This window comes from Mandrillus leucophaeus, unplaced genomic scaffold (assembly GCF_000951045.1).
Source record: "Mandrillus leucophaeus isolate KB7577 unplaced genomic scaffold, Mleu.le_1.0 Scaffold284, whole genome shotgun sequence".
In the NCBI taxonomy this organism is placed as follows: Eukaryota; Metazoa; Chordata; class Mammalia; order Primates; family Cercopithecidae; genus Mandrillus; species Mandrillus leucophaeus.
The window spans coordinates 857895-878229 of record NW_012102965.1 but is presented as its reverse complement, the minus strand read 5'-3'; the positions used below and the strand labels follow the sequence as shown (position 1 = coordinate 878229).

Genomic DNA, 20335 nt, shown 5'->3' with positions numbered 1-20335 from the left:
TACAGCAAAAGCAATATTAAGAGGAAAGTTTATAGCAATAAGTGCCTGCATCAAAAAAGTAGAAAAACTTCAAAATAAACAACCTTACAAAGAATCTTAAAGAATTAGAAAAGCATGACAAAAATCAAACCCAAAATTAATAGAAGAAAGGAAATAATAAAGATCAGAGCAGAAATAGATAAAATTGAAACCAAAAAAGGATACAAAAGATCAACAAAATGAAAGGTTGGTTTTTTGAAAAGATAAACAAAATCAATACTAAGAAAGAGAGAAGAACCAAATAAATAAAATCAGAGATGAAAAAGGAGACATGACTACTGATACCACAGAAATTTAAAGGATTATTAGAGATTACTATGAATAACTATATATCAGTAAACTGGAAAACCTAGAAGAAATGGATAAATTCCTAGACATCCATAATTTACCCAGACTGAACCATGAAGAAATAAAAATTGTGAATAGACCAGTAACAAGCAATGAGATTGAGGCTGCTAAAAAGTTTCCATCTGAAAAAGAAACCAAGAAAGTAATCCCATTTACAAAAACTTCAAATAAAATAAAATGCCTAGAAATAAACTTAACCAAAGAAGTGAAAGATCTCTACAATGAAAACTGTAAAACATAGATGAAAGAAATTGAACAGGACACACACACACAATGTTTTATGTTCATGGATTGGAAGAATTAATATAGTTAAAATGTCCAGACTACTCAAAGCAACCTACAGATTCAATGCAATCCCTATCAAAATATCAATGACATTCTTCAGAAAAATAGGGAAAAAATTCCATATTTATATTGAATCACAAAAGACCTAGGGTAGGCAAAAGTCATCCTGAACAAAAAGAATAAAACTACAGGGGTCACATTATTCAAATTATGCTACAGAGCTATAGTAACCAAAACAGCATGGTACTGACATAAAAATAGATACATAGACCAAAGGAACAGAATGGAGAACCCAGAAATAAATCCACATATCCACAGTGAATTAATTTCAAGAAAGGTGCTAAGAACATACATTGGGGAAAGCACAGTCTCCTCAAAAATGTTGCTGGGAAAACTGGATATCCATATGCAGAAGAATGAAACTAGACCCTTATCTTTTGCCATATACAAAAATCAATTCAAATTTGACTAAAGACTTAAATTTAAGACCTGAAACTATGAAACTACTAAAAGTAGTTGGGGAAACTCTACAAGACATTGATCTGGGCAAAGATTTCTTGAGTAATACTTCAAAAGCACAGACAACCAAAGTAAATATAGACAAATGGGATCACATCAAGTTAAAAAGTTTCTGCACAAAAAGAAAACTATCAAGAGAGTGAAGAGACAACCCACAGAATGAGAGAAAATATCTACAAGCTATCTACCTGACAAGGGATTAACAACTAGAATATATATGGAGCTCAGACAACTCGATAGGAGAAAGTAAAATAATCCTATTAAAAATGGGCAAAATATCTGAATAGACATTTTTAAAAATAAGATACATACAAATGGCCAACAGGTATATGAAAAAAAATGCTCAACATCATTAATCATCAGAGAAATGCAAATCAAACCTACAATGAGATATCATCTCACCCCAGTTAAATGGCTTTTATCCAAAAGATAGGCAGTAACAAATGCTAGTAAGGATGGGGAGATAGGGGAACCCTTGTACACTGTCAGTGGGAATGTAAATTAGTATAACCACTGCCAAGAACGATGTGGAGGTTCCTCAAGAAAACCCCTGAGAGTAGAACTATATGATCCAGAAATCCTGCTGTTAGGTACTCAAAAGAAAGGAAATCAGTGTATTTTAAGAGATATCTGCCCCCGCCTTGTTTATTACAGTGGTATTCACAATAGCAAAGATTTGGCATCAACCTTAAGTATTCATCAATGGATGAATAAAGAAAATGTGGTACATATACAGAATGGAATACTATTCAGCTACAAGAAAAGAAATAAAATCCTGTTGTTTGCAACACGAATGGAACTGGAGGAAATTATGTTAAGTGAAATAAGCCAGGCACAGAAAAACAAATTTCTCATGTTATTACTCATATGTAAAGCTAAAAATTAAAGCAATTGAACTCATATAGAGAGAGATTAGAATGATGATTACTGGAGACTGGGAAGCGAAGCAGGCAGAAGGGGGACAACTGGGGATGGTTAATGGATACAAAAATATAGTTAGATAGAATGATGAAGATCTAGTATTTGATAGCACAACAGGGTGACTATAGTCAACAATAATTTATTGTATTTTTAAAAGTATAAGTGGAATCGAAATGTTTCTGATACAAAGAAATGATAAATTCTTGGAGTGATTGATACCCCAATTGCCCTGATGTGATTATTACACATCGTATGCCTGTATCAAAAAATCACGAGTATCCCATAAATATATGCACCTATAATGTACTCATAAGAAAAATAAAAAATAAAAATAAAAAAAGGAAAATACAACAGTAACAATAGAAAAGTGGCCAAGAGGCAACACGCATATCACAGAAGAGGAAAATGAATGATTCAAACATATGAAAAGATGTTCATTACTAACTAGAAAGAAAATTAAAACCATAATGATATACGATTATGTATTTCATTTCCAGCATAATAATAGAAATGTAATATCAATTTTATATCAAATGATGACAAGGATATAAAGCAACAAGGACTCATATCCTGCACATAGAAGTATACAATATGCTACAAACACTTTGGAAAATTTCCTTGCATTATTTTGCAAATTTGAAGTTGCTCAGACCCCAGGACCTATCAAATGTGTTCTCAGGGATATACTTGAGAGAAAATCTTGCAAGTGTGTATCAGAAGACCTTTAGAAGAATGTCTGTAACAGTAATGTTTTTAATAGTAAAAAACTGGAAATGACCCTAATGACCATCAACAAGAAAATGGTTACTTAAGTTAGTATTTATGTAATAGGAAACTATTCAGCAGTGAAAATGAATACACTATAGTAATACACATTAACGCCAGTAAATTTCACAATGTTGAGCTAAAAAAATCAAGGGAATATAAACAATGTCTAGAAAGTTAAAAAAATGTGAAGCTAAGCAATATATTATTGAGGGATGTAGCCATATATGATAAACTTTGAGGAAAAGCAAAGGAATGATCATCAAAATTCAGAAGAGTAACTTCTGGGAGATAAGGAGGTGGGAGGGAGGAGACACATTGTTCTATTTGTTAAGGTGGTTAATGACTGCATGGGCATTTATTTACTACTGTTGTTTAAGTTTATATATATATTCTATAATCTCTTTTCTACTTTCATATATTTCATAATAAAGATATAGCAAACAGTGTGCTATTGGAGTGCTGATGAGGGAGCACCTCATCTGAAAGGAGGTGGGAGTGGGAGATGAGAGGCAGGGATCAGTGAAGTCTTCATGGTGTAGTCAGAACTGGTTCTTGAAACATGAGGAGGGTTTTAAGGATAGAAACAGACAGAGAGGAGCTTCCACCAGGAAGAACAGGATGAGGAAAGACATAAAAGTGTGAAATGGCGTTGTGTGTCCTGGAAACAGCAATGGTTGGAGTATAAATTGGAGGAATAGAGTAGCATACAAGGATGGAAAATGGCATTGGGCCAGGCTGTAGAAGGCATTTTAAAGAAAATCCGGTGGCTCACGCCTGTAATCCCAGCACTTTGGGAGGACAAGGTGGACAGATCAGGAGGTCAGAAGATCGGGACCATCCTGGCTAAAACGGTGAAACCCCATCTCTACTAAAAATACACAAAATTAGCTGGGCATGGTGGCAGGTGCCTGTAGTCCCAGCTACTTGGGAGGCTGAGGCAGGAGAATTGCTTGAACCTGGGAAGCAGAGGTTGCAATGAGCTGAGATGGCGACACTGCACTCTAGCCTGGGAGACATTGCAAGACTCTGTCTCAAAACAAAACAAAACAAAACAACTTGTGAACCGATTTGGATCTTATCCTGCAAGCAAAGGCAGGCTTTTGAAGACTTTTGAGGAAACAAGTGGTTTAATTACACCTGTGATTTAGAAATACAATTTTGGTAGTTGTAGGAAGCATGAATAGGAGAAATTTGAGGCAAGTGGGACCCATCTAGTTACTGGAACAGTTCAGGATAGCAAAGACAAGGGTCTGTATTGTGGCAGTGGCAATGGAATGAAATGAAAGAATGAATGATTTGAGACCTGACTTGTATTTCCTAAATGTTTGTGCCCATTTCCAGAAAGACACAGACTGAAGCAAGGTGTACTGGCTTATTTCAGGCCAGGCCCTGCTCAGGACTGAGCATGCTCCCTAGTTAAGTAGTTAATTATGAGCACTGACTCAGGAGCTTGCCCCCAATTCCCTGTTCTCCAATTGCTGATTCCCTGATAGAAGTACATTTCCCAGTGTTCCTGGCCCTTCCCTTTCTAAAGCAAGGAAGGCAGTATTTGAAAACAAACGCTTTCCAATATTCATTAATCCGTCTTTTTGCTTACTTACACCTGCCCTTAACTTCCCTTTCTGGGCTTTCATTCTTCTCCCAAGGTCTCCTACACAAGCACAGTCATGCTACTAGGTTGAGGAGTGTTTTTCTTCCACAAGAGACTGATTCAGCTGATACCATCCTAAAGACCAGGGGTATATTCATCCTTCGGGCAGATAATTACACAAAGACATGAGACACTAAGATGGCATTAAGATGGCATAACAACAACTTGTGGCTGGTCTGAAATGAAAAATGAATGCCCTGAACATCCAACAGGCAGTTGGAAATTCAGGCTAGGCCTTTACGAGGCATGTCAGTCCCTACCTCTTCCCTGCACCACGCTTGACCAAATAATGAGACATAAACCTGCCTTGGGAATTGTGCTGTTTTATAGGAGACCCAGCAGGGGTGATCCCCATATGGAGAAGTGCTCAATTCTCCCTTTGTATGACAAGAAGTATCTTGTCAAGTTGACCCATGCAGAAGTCAGATCTCTTCAACCTGGGGAAGGAAGCAGCAACGTTCCACAGGCAGGAGCAGTGCCATCTCTGAGTTCAGCACAGCCAGAGCGAGGAGGCAGTCACAGGGAAAGAAGGGGACAGGGTCTGACGATGGTGACTGCCAGTCAGGAGAACACTTCTGGGCACCCCAACGAAGAAATGTGAATGGCCTGATATTCACATTTAAGAATAGAGTACCCAGCTCTCCATAGCTTCTGAGTCACTCTGCCATGCAAACCAAATCCTGTGTGAATCATGATCAAGGTGCATTGCACACCCATTTTCTGATGAAAATGGAAAGTAGAAGGTAACTGGGCAAACTGAGGGACTCCCCTGCTCATCTTCCAGAAGGTTTAGGTCTGGGGGAGAGAAGGAATGATAAAGAAATGCAAGCAGAGAGCAAACTTGCATCAACACTGCTTTGTGAAAACGAAGAGGGAAGAAATCGTAGTTTATTCTCAGGCAAAGACAGAAAAATTATGTTTAAGTTTAAAAGAGAAAATGATACAAGTCTTCTCATTGGAGAGGCGAGTAAAGTGTATTTTTCAGATCACAGCAGTGGTTTGTAAACTTGCTCATTCTTTTCCATAGGCACCACCCCCCACCATGAATAATTAAAATCAAAGACTCTCCTCACATTTCTAATATATTCAATTCCTTTCTATGTCTTTCCATGCCAAGATGCAATCTCAACCCTTTGATTCCTTACCAAACCTTTAACTGGCCCTCATGGGAAGATGCTTTTGAAATGGTTCAAAGTTGGGCATCCACTAGAAGAAGAAACAGGGCAGAGAAATGGAGTCCTCCTCATGTGAGGTAATGAGCCCCTGAATAATTGACAATGGAGCGCCCCACGGCTCTCTTTTCTAATCAACACCACGCTCTCCCTCATTGCTGCAAGTAGCTCATGTAACTCGTTTAACACAGTGCTCATAGGTCGGACTCTGAAAAGAAAAAGGTAATGGATTTGATCTCTGTGAGAGGTTTTTCTCTTCCTTCATAAAAGGCATGGAGCAGGGCCAGACAATAAAGGGAAAAGAACTCACATTTGCAGACAATCTGAAGGATGATTAAGAGTGATGGCTGGGAGACAACTGGGCATCTGCATGAAATGGTCTTCTGGATGGCTTGTAAAGAGGTGCGCTGTATGCAGAGATGGGCTTTCAGGGTTGGCTGAATTTCAGCACCCAGACGTGATAAAACATCCAGTGGATGATCTTTGCAATGCAGGGCCCTCGAAATGATCTACCTGAGCCCATACAATTGCTTTATTTCTCTAGACAGGCTTCTTTATTTCCCTCTTATGTACTTGTTATCTCTCTTTTCTCATGCTTTTGATTTCATCAACTTCCTTAGCTCATTTGTCCGCACTGACCTGCTGGGGGTTAGCTCTGTGGGGCTGGTATATTCTGCTAAGCTCTGGCTTTCACATCATTCAGATTGCACTGCTCTCCTGTGTACCTTTTCTACGAGGCTCCAGCACACCTGTTTTGTAACTTTTATTCTGTCATGTTTTGCATACCCCGTGCTCTTGAAGTTCTTCATTATTTACTGTTTGACCTTATTTTACTTTATTTCTATTCTTTCCTTGTCATCCACGTCTGGTGAGAGATAGTTTACATATAAGGAAAACAAGTCTTGGAATGTCACCTAGTTTAAGATTAAAGGCATTTCTTAATGCTAGGCACAATAGGATTTTGCATATACAACGTCACTGATTCTGCAAAATCTTAATTAGATGTATCCAAACAGGGACGGTGATCCAAAAAAAACTGACTGTGAGTTAGACTGAATTGCCACATATATTCATATAGTCAGTTACCTGTGAGATCCCATGTCCTGGTTCATCAGGTATCTTTGTGGCCATGGACGTGATAAGCACAGCTAGTGAATGTGCAGAGTTGGAAAACACAACTGCACACTTCTGTTCACATATGTGTTCAGCAGTCAATATTTACTGAGTGCCCCACATGCACAGCGCTGGGCCCTGGGGTATAGTGGGGAGCCGAGAGCAACATGGTTCCTGCTCTTGCAGAGCTTGTGCTCTGGAGAGCCAGACTTCATAAAGTGATCAGACACAAATATGTAAAATTATCACTGTGACAAATGCTACGAAGAAGATGTGCCTGTTGCTGGGAGAGCCAATGACAGGTGGATGAGACCTGACTGGAAAACACAGAGTCTTCTCTGAGGAAGTGATGCTTGAACTGGGATGTGAAGGATGAGGAGGACTTACCCAGGGGAATGGGGGGGACGGGAGGGGGAAGAGCCTTTTGGGAAGAGGGAGCAACATTGCAAAAGCCCCATGGGCAGGAAGAGGCATGGGGAGAGAAGCTGGTTGGTGGGATAACAGAGCAAGGGATGGAGGAGCTGTGTGAGATGACCTGGGAGGGGGACTGGGGATAGAACATGCAGGGCCTGGCAGCCTTGTGATGAGGATCTGATCTTTACCCTGAAAGACCATGGGGTGCCACTGAAGGGTTTTAAACAGTAAGCAGATAGATCAGATGAGTGTTTTGAAAAGGAACCACCTAAGCTAGCAGACTGAGGGGAGGCAAATACAAGTTGATTTGTATTTAAAAGCTTTTGTAGCCTCTTGACATACTTACTTAAAAGATGCTCTCTGTACCTCTGTGCTGAGTAGTGAGTACAGTCGTGCACCACATAATGATGTTTTGATCAACAATGGACTGCATATATGATGGTAGTCCCATAATATTATAATATGATATTTTTACTGTACCCTTTCTATGTTTAGATATGTTAAGATACACAAATACTACTGTGTTAAAATTGCCTACAGTATTCAGTGTAATAACATGCTGTCCAGGTTTGTAGTCTAGGAGCTATAGGTTGGTGTGTAGGAGCTGTAACCTGGTGTGTAGGAGGCTGTACTATCTAGGTTTTTGTAAGTGTACTTCTTTGATGTTTGCAGGACAAAATCACTTAATAATGCATTTCTCAGAATATATCCCTGTCATCAAGAGATGCATGCCTGTATTTTAATAAATAAAAGCACAGGCCTTGGGGAGAAGAAGAGAGTGGAAGAATAGGGGAAATTTCAGAAATATTGAACTAGGCACCTTACCTTTCCTGGAAAATATGATTCCCATTGATTAGATCAGTAAAATTGATTCTCTGTGAAACGACTTGCAGGATATGAGGACAAGCTGTCATTCCACTAATTGCTAGAGTTGACTCAACTGATCCTGCTGCTCAGGAGGACTCCTGCCTCCTCCCAACCCTCATAGTGTGGGCCCCTGAAGCTGCCCAGAGAGGACCTGGTATTTGATCAAGGCTATAGAGCAGCTGTGAGCGCCTGACAGGGTAACTTGTTCAGGTCAGAGCTAGACAGCCAGTGAGCTGCTGTGCCAGTATTTGAATATGTCTGTCAGGCGCCTGCTCTTTTTACTACCTCGTTATTTCCTTAGGAGGGAGGAAAACAAACTGACAAGAAAGTCATTATGACAGGTAAGCGTTTTCCTCCAAGCAAGTCTTCAGGACAAGGAAGAAATTGAGTAAGCTTAAGACAGCTGATCAGTGAAAGTATCTTAGGTGATTGAAATAAATGAAATAGATGTAAATTGTGCACCAATGACTGGAGGTCTCAAACAGATAAACTCACCAATGGGTATATATCGCTGTTTTACCCAACTTTTTCCCACTGGGAAATTCTGTGCCCACGTGACAGTCTTTGTTAAGGGAATCAGCGTCAATGCTTTGTTTCTCTGAACTCAGGGACATATTATTTCAAGACTGTATGCCATGCCATTCAATCCCAATGGCAGGATATGAGCAAGATATGGAGAGGCTCCTCCCCAGTCCAGGCAAAGCCTCCAGCCAGGCAGGCCTTCACATTTATGGCCCAGACAAGCCACCTGGGTCCTGTGGAAGATAAAATGGGATTCTGCAGTGCTGAGGTGACAGTGTGTGGCGGGTGGAGGGGACCATGCTTCTCTGTGCCCAGGACCCAGAAGTGCATGAGGGAGCCTTAGGGATCACAGTGCCAGTCCCTTGACTGTGGAGTGTGTTCTCAGGCAGGACTATGTGGCAGTGGCAAGAACTCATTAGTGACTTTGTGGGCAGGGACTCACACAAGTGGGGACTGGAGTTGGAGAGGAAGATAAGGACGTATGCTACAGAATGAATGCTGTGGGCACACGGGAGGCACCCTCTGGGGCTTCTCTGTGGACATACTGTGAGAGGGGGCAACTGCCAGCTCTAAAGCTGGAAGTGGTTGTAGCTGCCGTAACTTGGTTGTTAAAGGTAAATGTTACTAACTTGTTTCTAGCAATATGGTGGATTAGATTCCCTAACCTTACCATTGCTGAATAGGGAAGAAAGTAAAGAATCCTCTGATGCCAAAAGCAAAGTAAGAATGAGTCCTGGAAGGTAAACAAGTACCAAAGGCAGCTTTTACCCAGAAAATAACTACTGATTCCTAGGCACCTTGCGTTTCCATTCTGATGACCGGGCAATAATGATAGAAAATCAGCTTAGGGGCTACACATGGAAAGTCTAATAGGAGATCCTTGCATGAACTGGAACCCCAAAGAAAAATTCAAAAGAGGGTTGGAAAAATAAAAAGGGTAAGATAGAAAAAGTGAAACTAATAGGAAAAGAACAAAAATGATAGAATTCAATAAAAGTATAAGTAAATAAAATTAATGTAAATGGGCTGAAATGACCATGGTGAAATACATTGTTACAATATAAAAAAATCCAGGTTAATAGGCCAGAGAAACACAGGCAGTATAAAGACACAGAATGGTTAAAAGTGAAAGGATAAAAAAGACATACCAAAGAAAACTAGTATGCTTATAATAACATCAGACAAAACCGACTTTAAAGCAAGAAGCATTGACAGAGATACAGTAGGTCACTACATAATGAGAAGGATTTGATTCACTTGGAAAATAAAAGAAATACCTGAGTACCAAAAACCATGCCCTCAAAATATACAAAGTAAAAGCTGATAGCTCTTCAGGCTGGGTGTGGTGGCTGATGCCTGTAATCCCAGCACTTTGGGAGGCCAAGGCAGGAGGATTGCTTGAGCTCAGGGGTTTAAGACCAGCCTGGGCAACATTGTGAGGCCCCATTTCTATTTAAAAAAAAATTGATAGCTTTTTAAAGAAAAATTTGCAAAACGATTAGCAAAGATTTTTAAGAACCTAATAGATCAAATAGATAAACCTTAGTAAGACTATAAAATAGTTGAATAGTTCAATAACCAAACTTTATCCAATGAACACATCTATACAACACTGCACTCAACAATTGCAGAATGCACATTCTTTTCAAGCACACATGGATCGTATATAAAAAACGCAACATGTTAGGCCAAGTTTGTAGCAAGACTGAAATCATGTGGTGTATTTTCTCTGAAGACAAATTAAGAACAGAAAACTAACTAGAAAATCCCCATACATTCAGAAATAAAAAAACAAAAACACCTTCTAAATAATCCACAAGTCAAAGAAGAAATCACAGTAGAAATTAGAATGTATTTGGAACTTAATGAACATACTATATATTAAATCTCTAGCCTTGAATTTGTATATTAATAGGAATGAAGAAAGCCTAAGAACTACTACTGTAAGCATCCAACTTAGAAAAAAAAAGAACAACAGAGTAAACCCAGAAAGAATGGATGGAATGAAATATTAAGTATAAAAACAGAAATGAATAAGCAAGAAGACAAATATGTAAGCTGACTCTTTGAAAAGAATGAAAGAAAATTGAACAATCTTTGGCATGATTAATAAAGAAAAATAGAATACCAGAACAGTAGTCAAATGAAAGAGAGATAAATACATAGGAGACAGGCAAAGTGTGATGGCTCCCAACTGTAATCCTAGCACTTTGGGAGGCCGAAGCAGTAGTATTGCTTGAGCCCAGAAGTTTGAGACCAGCCTAGGCAACATGGTGAGAGCCATCTCTACATGAAAGAAACAAATCAGCCAGGTGTGGTGGTGCACACCTGTGGTCCTTGCTACTTGGGAGGCTGAGGTGGGAGGATTACTTGAGCTCAGGAGGTTGATGCTGCAGTGAACCATGTTTGTACCACTGCACTCCAGCCTGGGTGACAAAGCAAGATCCTGTCTCAAAAATAAAATAAAAATAAAAATGATATAAAAAGTTTGAAAACTAAGATGAAATAGGTAAATTATTAGGAAGAAAAGCAGTTTATCAGAATAGACTTACAAAGAAATATAAAATATGAAGATAATTATTATAGAAACATAATTAGTGAACTAAAACTTTCGCATGAAGAAAACATTCTAGACTTGGAGGTGTCTTCTACCAAACATTCAAGGATAATTCAAAACATACATAAACTTTCCTAGACAACAACCATAAATACCAGCAACAAAAAGGATTATTCTATTTCTCATTTTATAAGGTTAGGGTAGCATTAATATCAAAATCATTCTGGGATACTACAAGAAAATTATAGGCCAATCTTAATAACATAGATATAAAAATCTTAAAGGAAATAACAGAAAATTGAATTGATCAATGCATAAAAATGACGTATCATGAATAAATAGGGTTCATCCCAGGAGCTCAAGAGTAATTGAACCATAAAAATCCTTTAATATGATTAATCATATTAATTACCATATAAAAGAAAAAAATCGGATGGTATTTTCTATGGATGCAGAAAAAGTAGACAAAATTCAACATCTACTCATAATAAACTCTCCTAGCAAACTACTAATAGAAGAAAACATCTTTAATCTGATAAAGGTTATCTATAAAAATGCAGTAAACATAATGTTTAATGAAATTTTAAAAAGCATTCTCTTTAAGATTAGAAATAAACAAAAGTGCCTGCTTTGACCACTTCTATTCAGCATCATACAGTAAGCCAAGCCAATGAAATTAAAAAAAAGAAATAATGGGACTTAAAAGGAAAAAACCCACAAAACTCTAATTATAGAAAATGTGATTTTTATGCAGGAAATCCAGAGGTAGGTACAGATAAATTATTTGAAGTAATAAGAGAGTTCAGTAAATTTTGCCTGATATAATTGGTCAATATACAAAATTCAGTTGCCTTTCTCTTCACTGATTATCAGTTAATTTTAAAATTACATTAAAAGTACTATAGCCAGGAGAAGAATAAAGTTGGAAGACTGACACTACTCACCTTCAAGACTTACTATAAAGCCACAGTAATCAGGGCAGTGTGGTATTGGTGAAAGAATAGACAAATAGATCAGTGGAACAGAATAGACAGAAATAGACCTACATAAATGTAGTCAACTAATATTTGACAAAGGAGCAAAGGCAATGCAATGAAGAAAAAATAGTTTTTTCAACAAATGGTACTGGAACAACTGGACATCACATGCAAAAAAATGAGTTGAGACACAGACCAAAACACCTTTCACAAAAATTAACTCAAAATGGATCCCGATCTAAATGTAAAATGCAAAACTATGAAACTCCTATAAGATAACAGAGGAGAAAATCTATAAGACCTTGGATTTGGCAATGACTTTTTAGATATGACACAAAAGGCATAATCCATGAAAGAATTAGGAAGCTGGATTTCATTAAAATTAAAATTTTCTGCTCTGCAAAAGACAATATCAAGAGAATAAAAGGACAAGCCACAGACTGGGAGAAAATATTTATGAAAGATGTATCTCATAAAGGACTGTTGTCCAAAATGTACAAAGAACTCTTAAAACTCAACAATGAAAAGGAAAATAACCTGATAAAAAGTGGGCCAAACACCTTAACGGATACCTCACCAAAGAAGATATACATATGGCAAATTAGCATATGAAAAGATGCTCCACATCATACGCCATCAGGGAAATGTAAATTAAAACAATGAGATACCACTACATGCCTATCAGAATGGCCAAAATCAACAACAATGACAGAACCAAATGCTGATGAGGATATGGAGAAACAGCAACTCTCATTCGTCACTGGTGGGAATGTGAAATGGTATAGCCAATTTGGAAGACCACCGGTTGTTTCTTACAAAACTCAACATACTTGTATCATACGATCCAGCAATTGCATTCCTTGGGTTTTACTCAAAGAAGTTGGAAACTTATGTCCACACAAAAATCTGCACACAAATATTGATAGCAGCTTTATTCATAATTGCCAAAATCAGTAGTGCATCCAGACAATGGAATATTATTCAGCACTAAAAGAAATGAACTATTAAGCCTTTAAAAGACATGAAGGAAAGTTAAATGCATACTACTAAGTGAGAGAAGTCCATCTGAAAAGCCTACTACATACTGTGTGATTCCAACTATATGACATGGTGGAAAAGGCAAAACTCCGCCCACAGTAAAAAGATCCGTGGTTGCTAGGGGTTAGTGGGGAGGGAGGAATGAATAGTGGAACACGAAAAATTTTCAGGGCAGTGAAAATACTGTTTGTGATGCTATAATGTGGATACATGCCATTATACATTTGTCCAAACCCATAGAATGTACAACACTGGCTGGGTGCGGTGGCTCACGCCTGTAATGCCAGCACTTTGGGAGACTGAGGCGGGCAGATTACCAGGTCAGGGGATAGAGACCATCCTGGCTAACACAGTGAAACCCTGTCTCTACTAAAAATACAAAAAAATTAGCCAGGCGTGGTGGCATGTGCCTGTAATCCCAGCCACTTGGGAGGCTGAGGCAGGAGAATTGCTTGAACCTGGGAGGCAGAGGTTGCAGTGAGGCAAGATTGTGCCACTGCACTCCAGCCTGGGTGACAAAGCTTAGACTCCTTCTCAAAAAAAAAAAAAAAAAAAAAAGAGAATGTACACCACCAAGACTGAGCCATACTGTAAACTATGGACTCTGGGTGATAGTGATGTGTCAATACTTATTCATCCATTGTAACAAATATTCCAGTCTGGTGGGGAATGTTGATAGAGAGGAGGCTATGCAAGTGTGGGGCAGGGAGTATATGGAAAATCTCTGTACCTTCTTCTCAATTTTGCTGTGAGCCTAAAACTGCTCTTAAAAAAATGAAAAAAGAAGACTGGGTTAAAAATAATAAAAGCATATATTCACTCAACACATGCATTTGTGTAAAGATTAAAAAATACTGTATTCAAGAGTAAAAGGAAAACACAAAAAGTGCGTTAGAATCAGTCTAACAAGATATTTGCAGGTATGTTATGGAAAAAGCTATAAAAGTTTATTTAAGCACTTTATGGAAAATCTACATAAATGGATTACATCATGTTCATGGAAAGACTCAATATTATAAAGATGTAAATTTTTCCACATTTATATATGAATTTCAAGCAATTCCAATAAAAATTCTAACAAGATTTTTTAGAAACTTGACAAGCGAATTCTAAAATTATATAGAAGGGCAAAAGCCCAAGAACATGCAAACACCCCAGAAGAATTAAGATGTGTGTCTGAGGGAGAGGAAGTTTCCCCATAAAAAAATCAATGCTCGTTAAAAGGTAGATAAGTATGGCCTTGACACAGGGATAGACAAACAGACTAGTAGAACACTATAAAGAATCCATATACAGACCATTGCATTTACAGAAATTTAATTTATTACAGAGCTGTCATTGCAGATGGCGGGGGGGGGGTGGGACAAATAAATACTCATTAAATGATGCTGTGACATGTGGTTATCCCTATGGAAAAATTGAGATTGAGGTTTTACCTTATATTATACAGAGAAATCAGCTGTAGGTGATTAAAGACTTAGATATAGAAAGTAAAACTATACAACTTTTAGAAGAAGATATAAGAGAAGATGTTTAAGACCTTGTCTTGGAGAATGATTTCTCAAACAAGACACAGAAAGCAGAAACTATAAAAAAGAAAAAGGGTTAAGCCAATTACACTAAAATGAAGACTTTCTTACTATCAAAGAGCATCATAAAAAAAGTGAAACTACAAGCCACAAGCTGGCATAAGATATCTGTATCACATTAATTGATGAAAAATGATCACCAGTAACATATAAGCACTTCTGTAATCAACAGGAAGAAATATTCAACAGAAAATGGGGAAAGACATGTACAGGCATTTTTTATTTAAGAGAGACATGAAAGTCTAATAAAAATAAGAAAAAATGATGAATATCATTTGTAATCAAGAAATGCAAATCCAAATCTAAAATATATCATTTTCTACCTACCAGAATGAGAGTTTAAAAGTCTGAAGTACAAATCTGTGGGTGTGTGTAGTAAGAAAAACTTTTTTACATGCTAATACAAGTATAACTTTCTACAACCACCTTAGACAATACTTTTGTGTTACTTAGGTAAGTTAAATTTGTGCCCTCTGAGGCATATAGTCTAGTCTAGAGAAAGTCTTGCATAGGTACAGCAGGAAAGATGTACAAAGATTGTATGAGTTACAACAAACTTGGAAACAACCAAAGTGTAAACTGACAGGGAAAATCTCAAATGTCCGTAAAATGGAAAAACAGATAATTATTATAGGTTGTAGCATATTCACATAATGAAATAATTTGTAGCAGTGAAAAATAAATGAACTATAGCTTCCTGCACCAACCTTGGATGAATCTGATGAACATAACATACAGAAAGCAAGCCACAGAGAAGAACATGTACAGTACGGTCCAGTTACATAAAGTTCACAAAGTGTGCAAAGCTAAATGATATAGTTGAGAGATACACAGATCTGTGGTAACAATAGGAGAAATGTCAAGCGCTTTATTTAGGAAGGTGGTTCCCTCTGAGGGCTGGAGAATAGGAGGAGAATGAAATCATGGGAGCTTGGTAATGTTCTGTTTTTTAAGCGGGGCTATGGGTTCATAGGTCCTTGAATCATTGTTAGAATTTATACTTATTACATATGTTAGAAATATTCTTGTAAATGGTTTTATGTTTAATAAAAACAATATATAAACCAGGATGCTTTTGTATTGGCTAGTTATATCTGGTCTATAGAAGGAAAGATGACAAATTTCAAAGAAGCTAATTTCAGGGAATGTTGCTTTCCATTTTAAAAAAAGATGGGCAAGTGGTATCTTTTTTGTGCATTGATTAGTTGAACAAAATGTTTCAGGTCGTTCCAAAGCCCATTGCAGGCAGACTTTTGCTTCATGTGAGTTTCAGAAAGTAGGTAAACCATTTTATAAATAAGCTTATGTGATGCTAAGTAGGCAATACAAATGGTACCCAGCTGCAGGTGATGAAGTTATGAAATAATGTTCTTTTTCATCATAAAAATACATTTTATGGAAATGCGAACTATATTACACTTTTATGGAAACAGGAAAATATTTTACCATTTTAAGAGCAAACTTGATCTCCTTTCAGATTCTCTTTTAACTTGACTCTCAGATTTTTATTTAAGCACTTAGAATTTCTATTCTTTCTCTCCAAATGTCTCCTGATTTCTTACATTCCCTATTTTACTGAGCTTCTCCAATATTATTTTTTATGTTCATTATTTTTTGCCTGTGTTTTCTATTTAGTTTCGGTTTTTAATTAGGTTATATTCCTAGGAGCTTTGTATCAGAGATTTATTCACTAGCTATGCAAATTTCATCTCTCCCAATTTTGTTAGACTATTTTACAAACGTAAGTCTTCTTTTTATAAACAGATCCAGTAGTATTTTCTAATAATTTATTATCCTTTTCCTTAAAATCTGAATGTCCATTGTGTTTCTCTTATGACGCCAGCCTTCTTGAGTGACTGAAGAAAAGCAATCAGATGTGACAATGATATATCTCTATTTATTATTCCCCTTATTTTCTGCATTCACAGATTGTGTTTTGTTTTGTCTATTCAACTTTTAATACGTCAGTATTAACTGCTGTTGAAAAACCATCGAGTAAAATAATTAAAGTCAAAACTTGCTACTCTCCACTGGTTTTTTGATAAAGCGAATACAGTAGTTTCCCCTCATACCTCTTGCATATATTCCAAGATCCCCTGTGGATGCCTGAAATCACGCGCAGAACTAACCCTATATACACTGTTTTCCATATCTATATCTATATCTATATATATCTATCTATCTATCTATGATAAAGCTTAATTTACAAATTAGGCACAGCAAAGGATCAACAACAATAAAAAAATAGAACAATTATAACAAAATGCCAGCATCACTACTCTTGCACTTTGGGGCCATTACTAAGTAAAATAAGTGTTACTTGAACACAGGCAGTGTGATACAATGATAGTCAATCTGATGATCGAGAGGGCTGCTGAGTGACCAATGGGCAGGTAGCATCTACAGTGTGGATAAAGGGCTGCTTCACCTTGTGGGAAGGACAAAATTTCAGCATGCTACTCACAATGCTGCACAATTTAAAATTTATAAATTGCTTATTTCTGAAAAGTTTTATGTAATGTTTTTGGATTGCAGTTGACACAGGTTTCTGTAATAAAACCTCAGAAGGTAAAACCTCAGAGATTCACATGAAGAGCTTCCTAAAACATAGCCTGGTGACCCCACTCCTAGAGTTTCTGATTCAACAGGTTTGGGTGGGGCTAGAGAATCTGCATTTCTACCAAGTTTCCAGGTGATGCTGATGCCAGGAACCATGCTGATAACTATTGCTCTGGCTTAAATTCTGTAAGAAAGAGGAATATTTTCCTGCAAGGGTATTTCTCTATTTAGGCTTCTTTGCCTTGGGAGTACTGTATATATACAGCGGCGAGTCATTTAGACCCCTTGTTAAAATACATGGCCACTGTTTGCAACCTACAGAGACCAGCCCTGTAGTCCACCGTGGGTCTCTATCTCTCACAGGGCTCTGGCCATTTCGCTGGTGGTCTTCCTGCTGTGTTTCACTTGCACTGCAAAGATTAATTTTGTTTTACTGAACTACTTGGGAGCTGGCCTTACGGCAGGTTAAGAAAGTGTCCTTCTGGCTTATAGGGAAGTTGTAGAGCCAGGAAACCATGTGGAGGTCCATCTTCAAACCAGGGCTAGATGGGGTAAGAGGGGGTGGTGCTACATCAGGGCGAGGGCTGCCAGTCTCTAGTGTCAGCCCTGCCTGGGTTTAAATTCCAACTCGGAGGCTTCCCAGCTGTCAAAGGATTGTGGTGGGAGGGAGAAATAAAGACATGATGTGCATGCTTTCTGCTTTTGGACTGTGGATAATCCCCTGACTTGGAAATGCGTATCATAGAAATGTAGACTTGGTGGTAGAAATAACAGATTCGGTCATCAGGGAAAATTGGTTGGTGAGGCTCTGCACAAGAACCCAAGGTTCCGGAACCCCAAAGCCACAGCTTTTCTTTATTAACTTAAAGAGGCAGGAGGGAGGGCAAGAATAAATTCTAGCTTTTATTCATACACACACACACACACACACACACACACACACAGAGAGAGAGAGTAAAAACACTAATATTTTATATTGTTAACAAGCTTTGTTTTGTACCCTTAAACGAAGAATCAGTTACCCATCAATCAGATGCCTCAAAGTAATTATTAAATGAAAAAATCTACTCTCAACTTTATACTCTAATTGGAAAATTTCTAGCTGCTGTCTTTTTTTTTTTTCCTTGAGACAAAGTCTTGCTCTGTTGCCCAGACTGGAGTGCAGTGGTGCTATCTTGGCTCACTGCAACCTCCGCCTCCCAGGTTCGAGCGATTCTCCTGCCTCAGCCTTCTGTGTAGCTAGGACTACAGGCGTGTGCCACCATGCCCAGCTAATATTTTTGTATTTTTAGTAGATGTGGGAGATGGGGTTTCACCATGTTAGCCAGGCTGTTCTCAATCTCTTGACCTCATGATCCACCCGCCTAGGCCTCCCAAAGTACTGGGATTACAGGTGTGAGCCACCGCGCCCGGCCCCTGTTGTCATTTTTAAGAACAACCTGTGTCCAAGAAGCCAAATCCCTTTTTCTTCTAATGCTTCTGTCTGCCCAGTATCAAACCAAAAGACCAGTCAACACAAAGGAAAAATTTCCCAAAACTCCCGCAAAACCATGTGATTAATCAATATGGGGGAAAAGGTACAAAACTAAAAATAAATTTCAAAAGATTCAACCTTAATGAAAACAGAATCATCAAACCGTAGAAAGAATTATGGAGCAATAATGTTTCCTTTTCAAGCTATTTCTTAGATTTCTTTCATTTGCTCTTTAGAAAAATAGTACTTTATTGAGGTTAATCAATTAGAAGGTCATAGGCAGAAAAATGAGAATGAGAGCTATTATAAAATAGCATTTGGCCAAACCTTTAAGAAACTGGGTCATCATGAATTAGAAAGAAGGCAAACCTACAGCAACCGTGCTTGACAGCATGCTTTAGCACTCTTCCAATACCACAGTGGGTTTTTCTTTCAGAATTAAGTAATTCTATAAAAAGAGACTGTTCTTACCCTCATCCTCCCATTCCTTATTGCTGGTCCGTCTTCTGCCAATCTCAACACATACAAATCCATTTTGTATTCCCTTCCTCCACGAATGCTGAATCCAAATCCTTTGGCTCCTTTCTCCATGTCCACAGTGAAATAATCAAAATCCTTTGGGGTTGGGGAGAAAATGGAATAAATAATTGTTTAGTTATCAGAGAAGCTTCTGTGGCTAGTCTCTGTATTCTCTTTCTCTCTCTTAGTTAACGTATTCCAAATGACATGATGTTGGGAGAAGTTGTCATCTGACTTCATAAACTATCCAAATGAAAGACAAAATTCCAAAGGTTTGAGCAGGCCACAGCACAGTTTACGTGGTCATCAAAGAATTACTCTGTAGCTTGTTTATTCTGGTGTTCATCAGTTTATTTGGCAAACGTGGAATGATTACAGATAGGCCTGAGTGACACCATCTTTCCTTTGACTTTTCTCATTCACTGCTGTTGAGCACCATAAATAAATGTCAGGGGTGTGTGTGTGTGTGTGTATGTATGTATGTAAATTACAGAGTTTGCTGATTAGAAAAGTGAAATTTAGTGGGATCTGATAATTACATGTCTCAGGCTCACAGACTATTGAATATCAAGTTGGAATGTACAAAATCAACTTTTCTTTTACCTAAAATGCAGTATATCCAAGATTCTCTGATCTTCACTATTCTTACAATCTTTGGGCGTAAAGGTGATTTTCAATTCATAATAAAACACAATGTAATCTGATACATTTGAGATTGTACTTAATTTATATCTTGATATGTAGTTATGAAGTAGGAAGTATTTTCTAGATACCAAACTCTGGTCTAGATTCTTCATAAATGTTGAATCCTCACCCTGGCCTGTAAAGAAGATTCTCCCTTTAGGAAACTGAATCTCAGAGAAGTTAAGGAAGTTGACACGAAGCGCATCAACAAATAATCATAATAACCGTGACACTGGTTGTGTAGACAGAGAGTTGTTGGCTGTGGCAGGCGCTACACTCTGGATTGTGAAGCCAGGCCTGGTCTTATTCTTCTCCACCG

The 20335-nt window shown here is 37.9% G+C and overlaps 1 protein-coding gene across 1 annotated transcript in view; it reads right to left on the bottom strand.

The window, feature by feature from the left end:
- The window catches only part of MAGI2 (membrane associated guanylate kinase, WW and PDZ domain containing 2), a 765625-nt gene that overhangs the window by 41973 nt on the left and 703317 nt on the right, over positions 1 to 20335 (bottom strand). The window contains exon 19 of the mRNA XM_011985485.1: positions 19285 to 19428. Coding sequence (XP_011840875.1) covers positions 19285 to 19428 — 144 coding nt within the window. The remainder of the gene's footprint in view (positions 1 to 19284; positions 19429 to 20335) is intronic.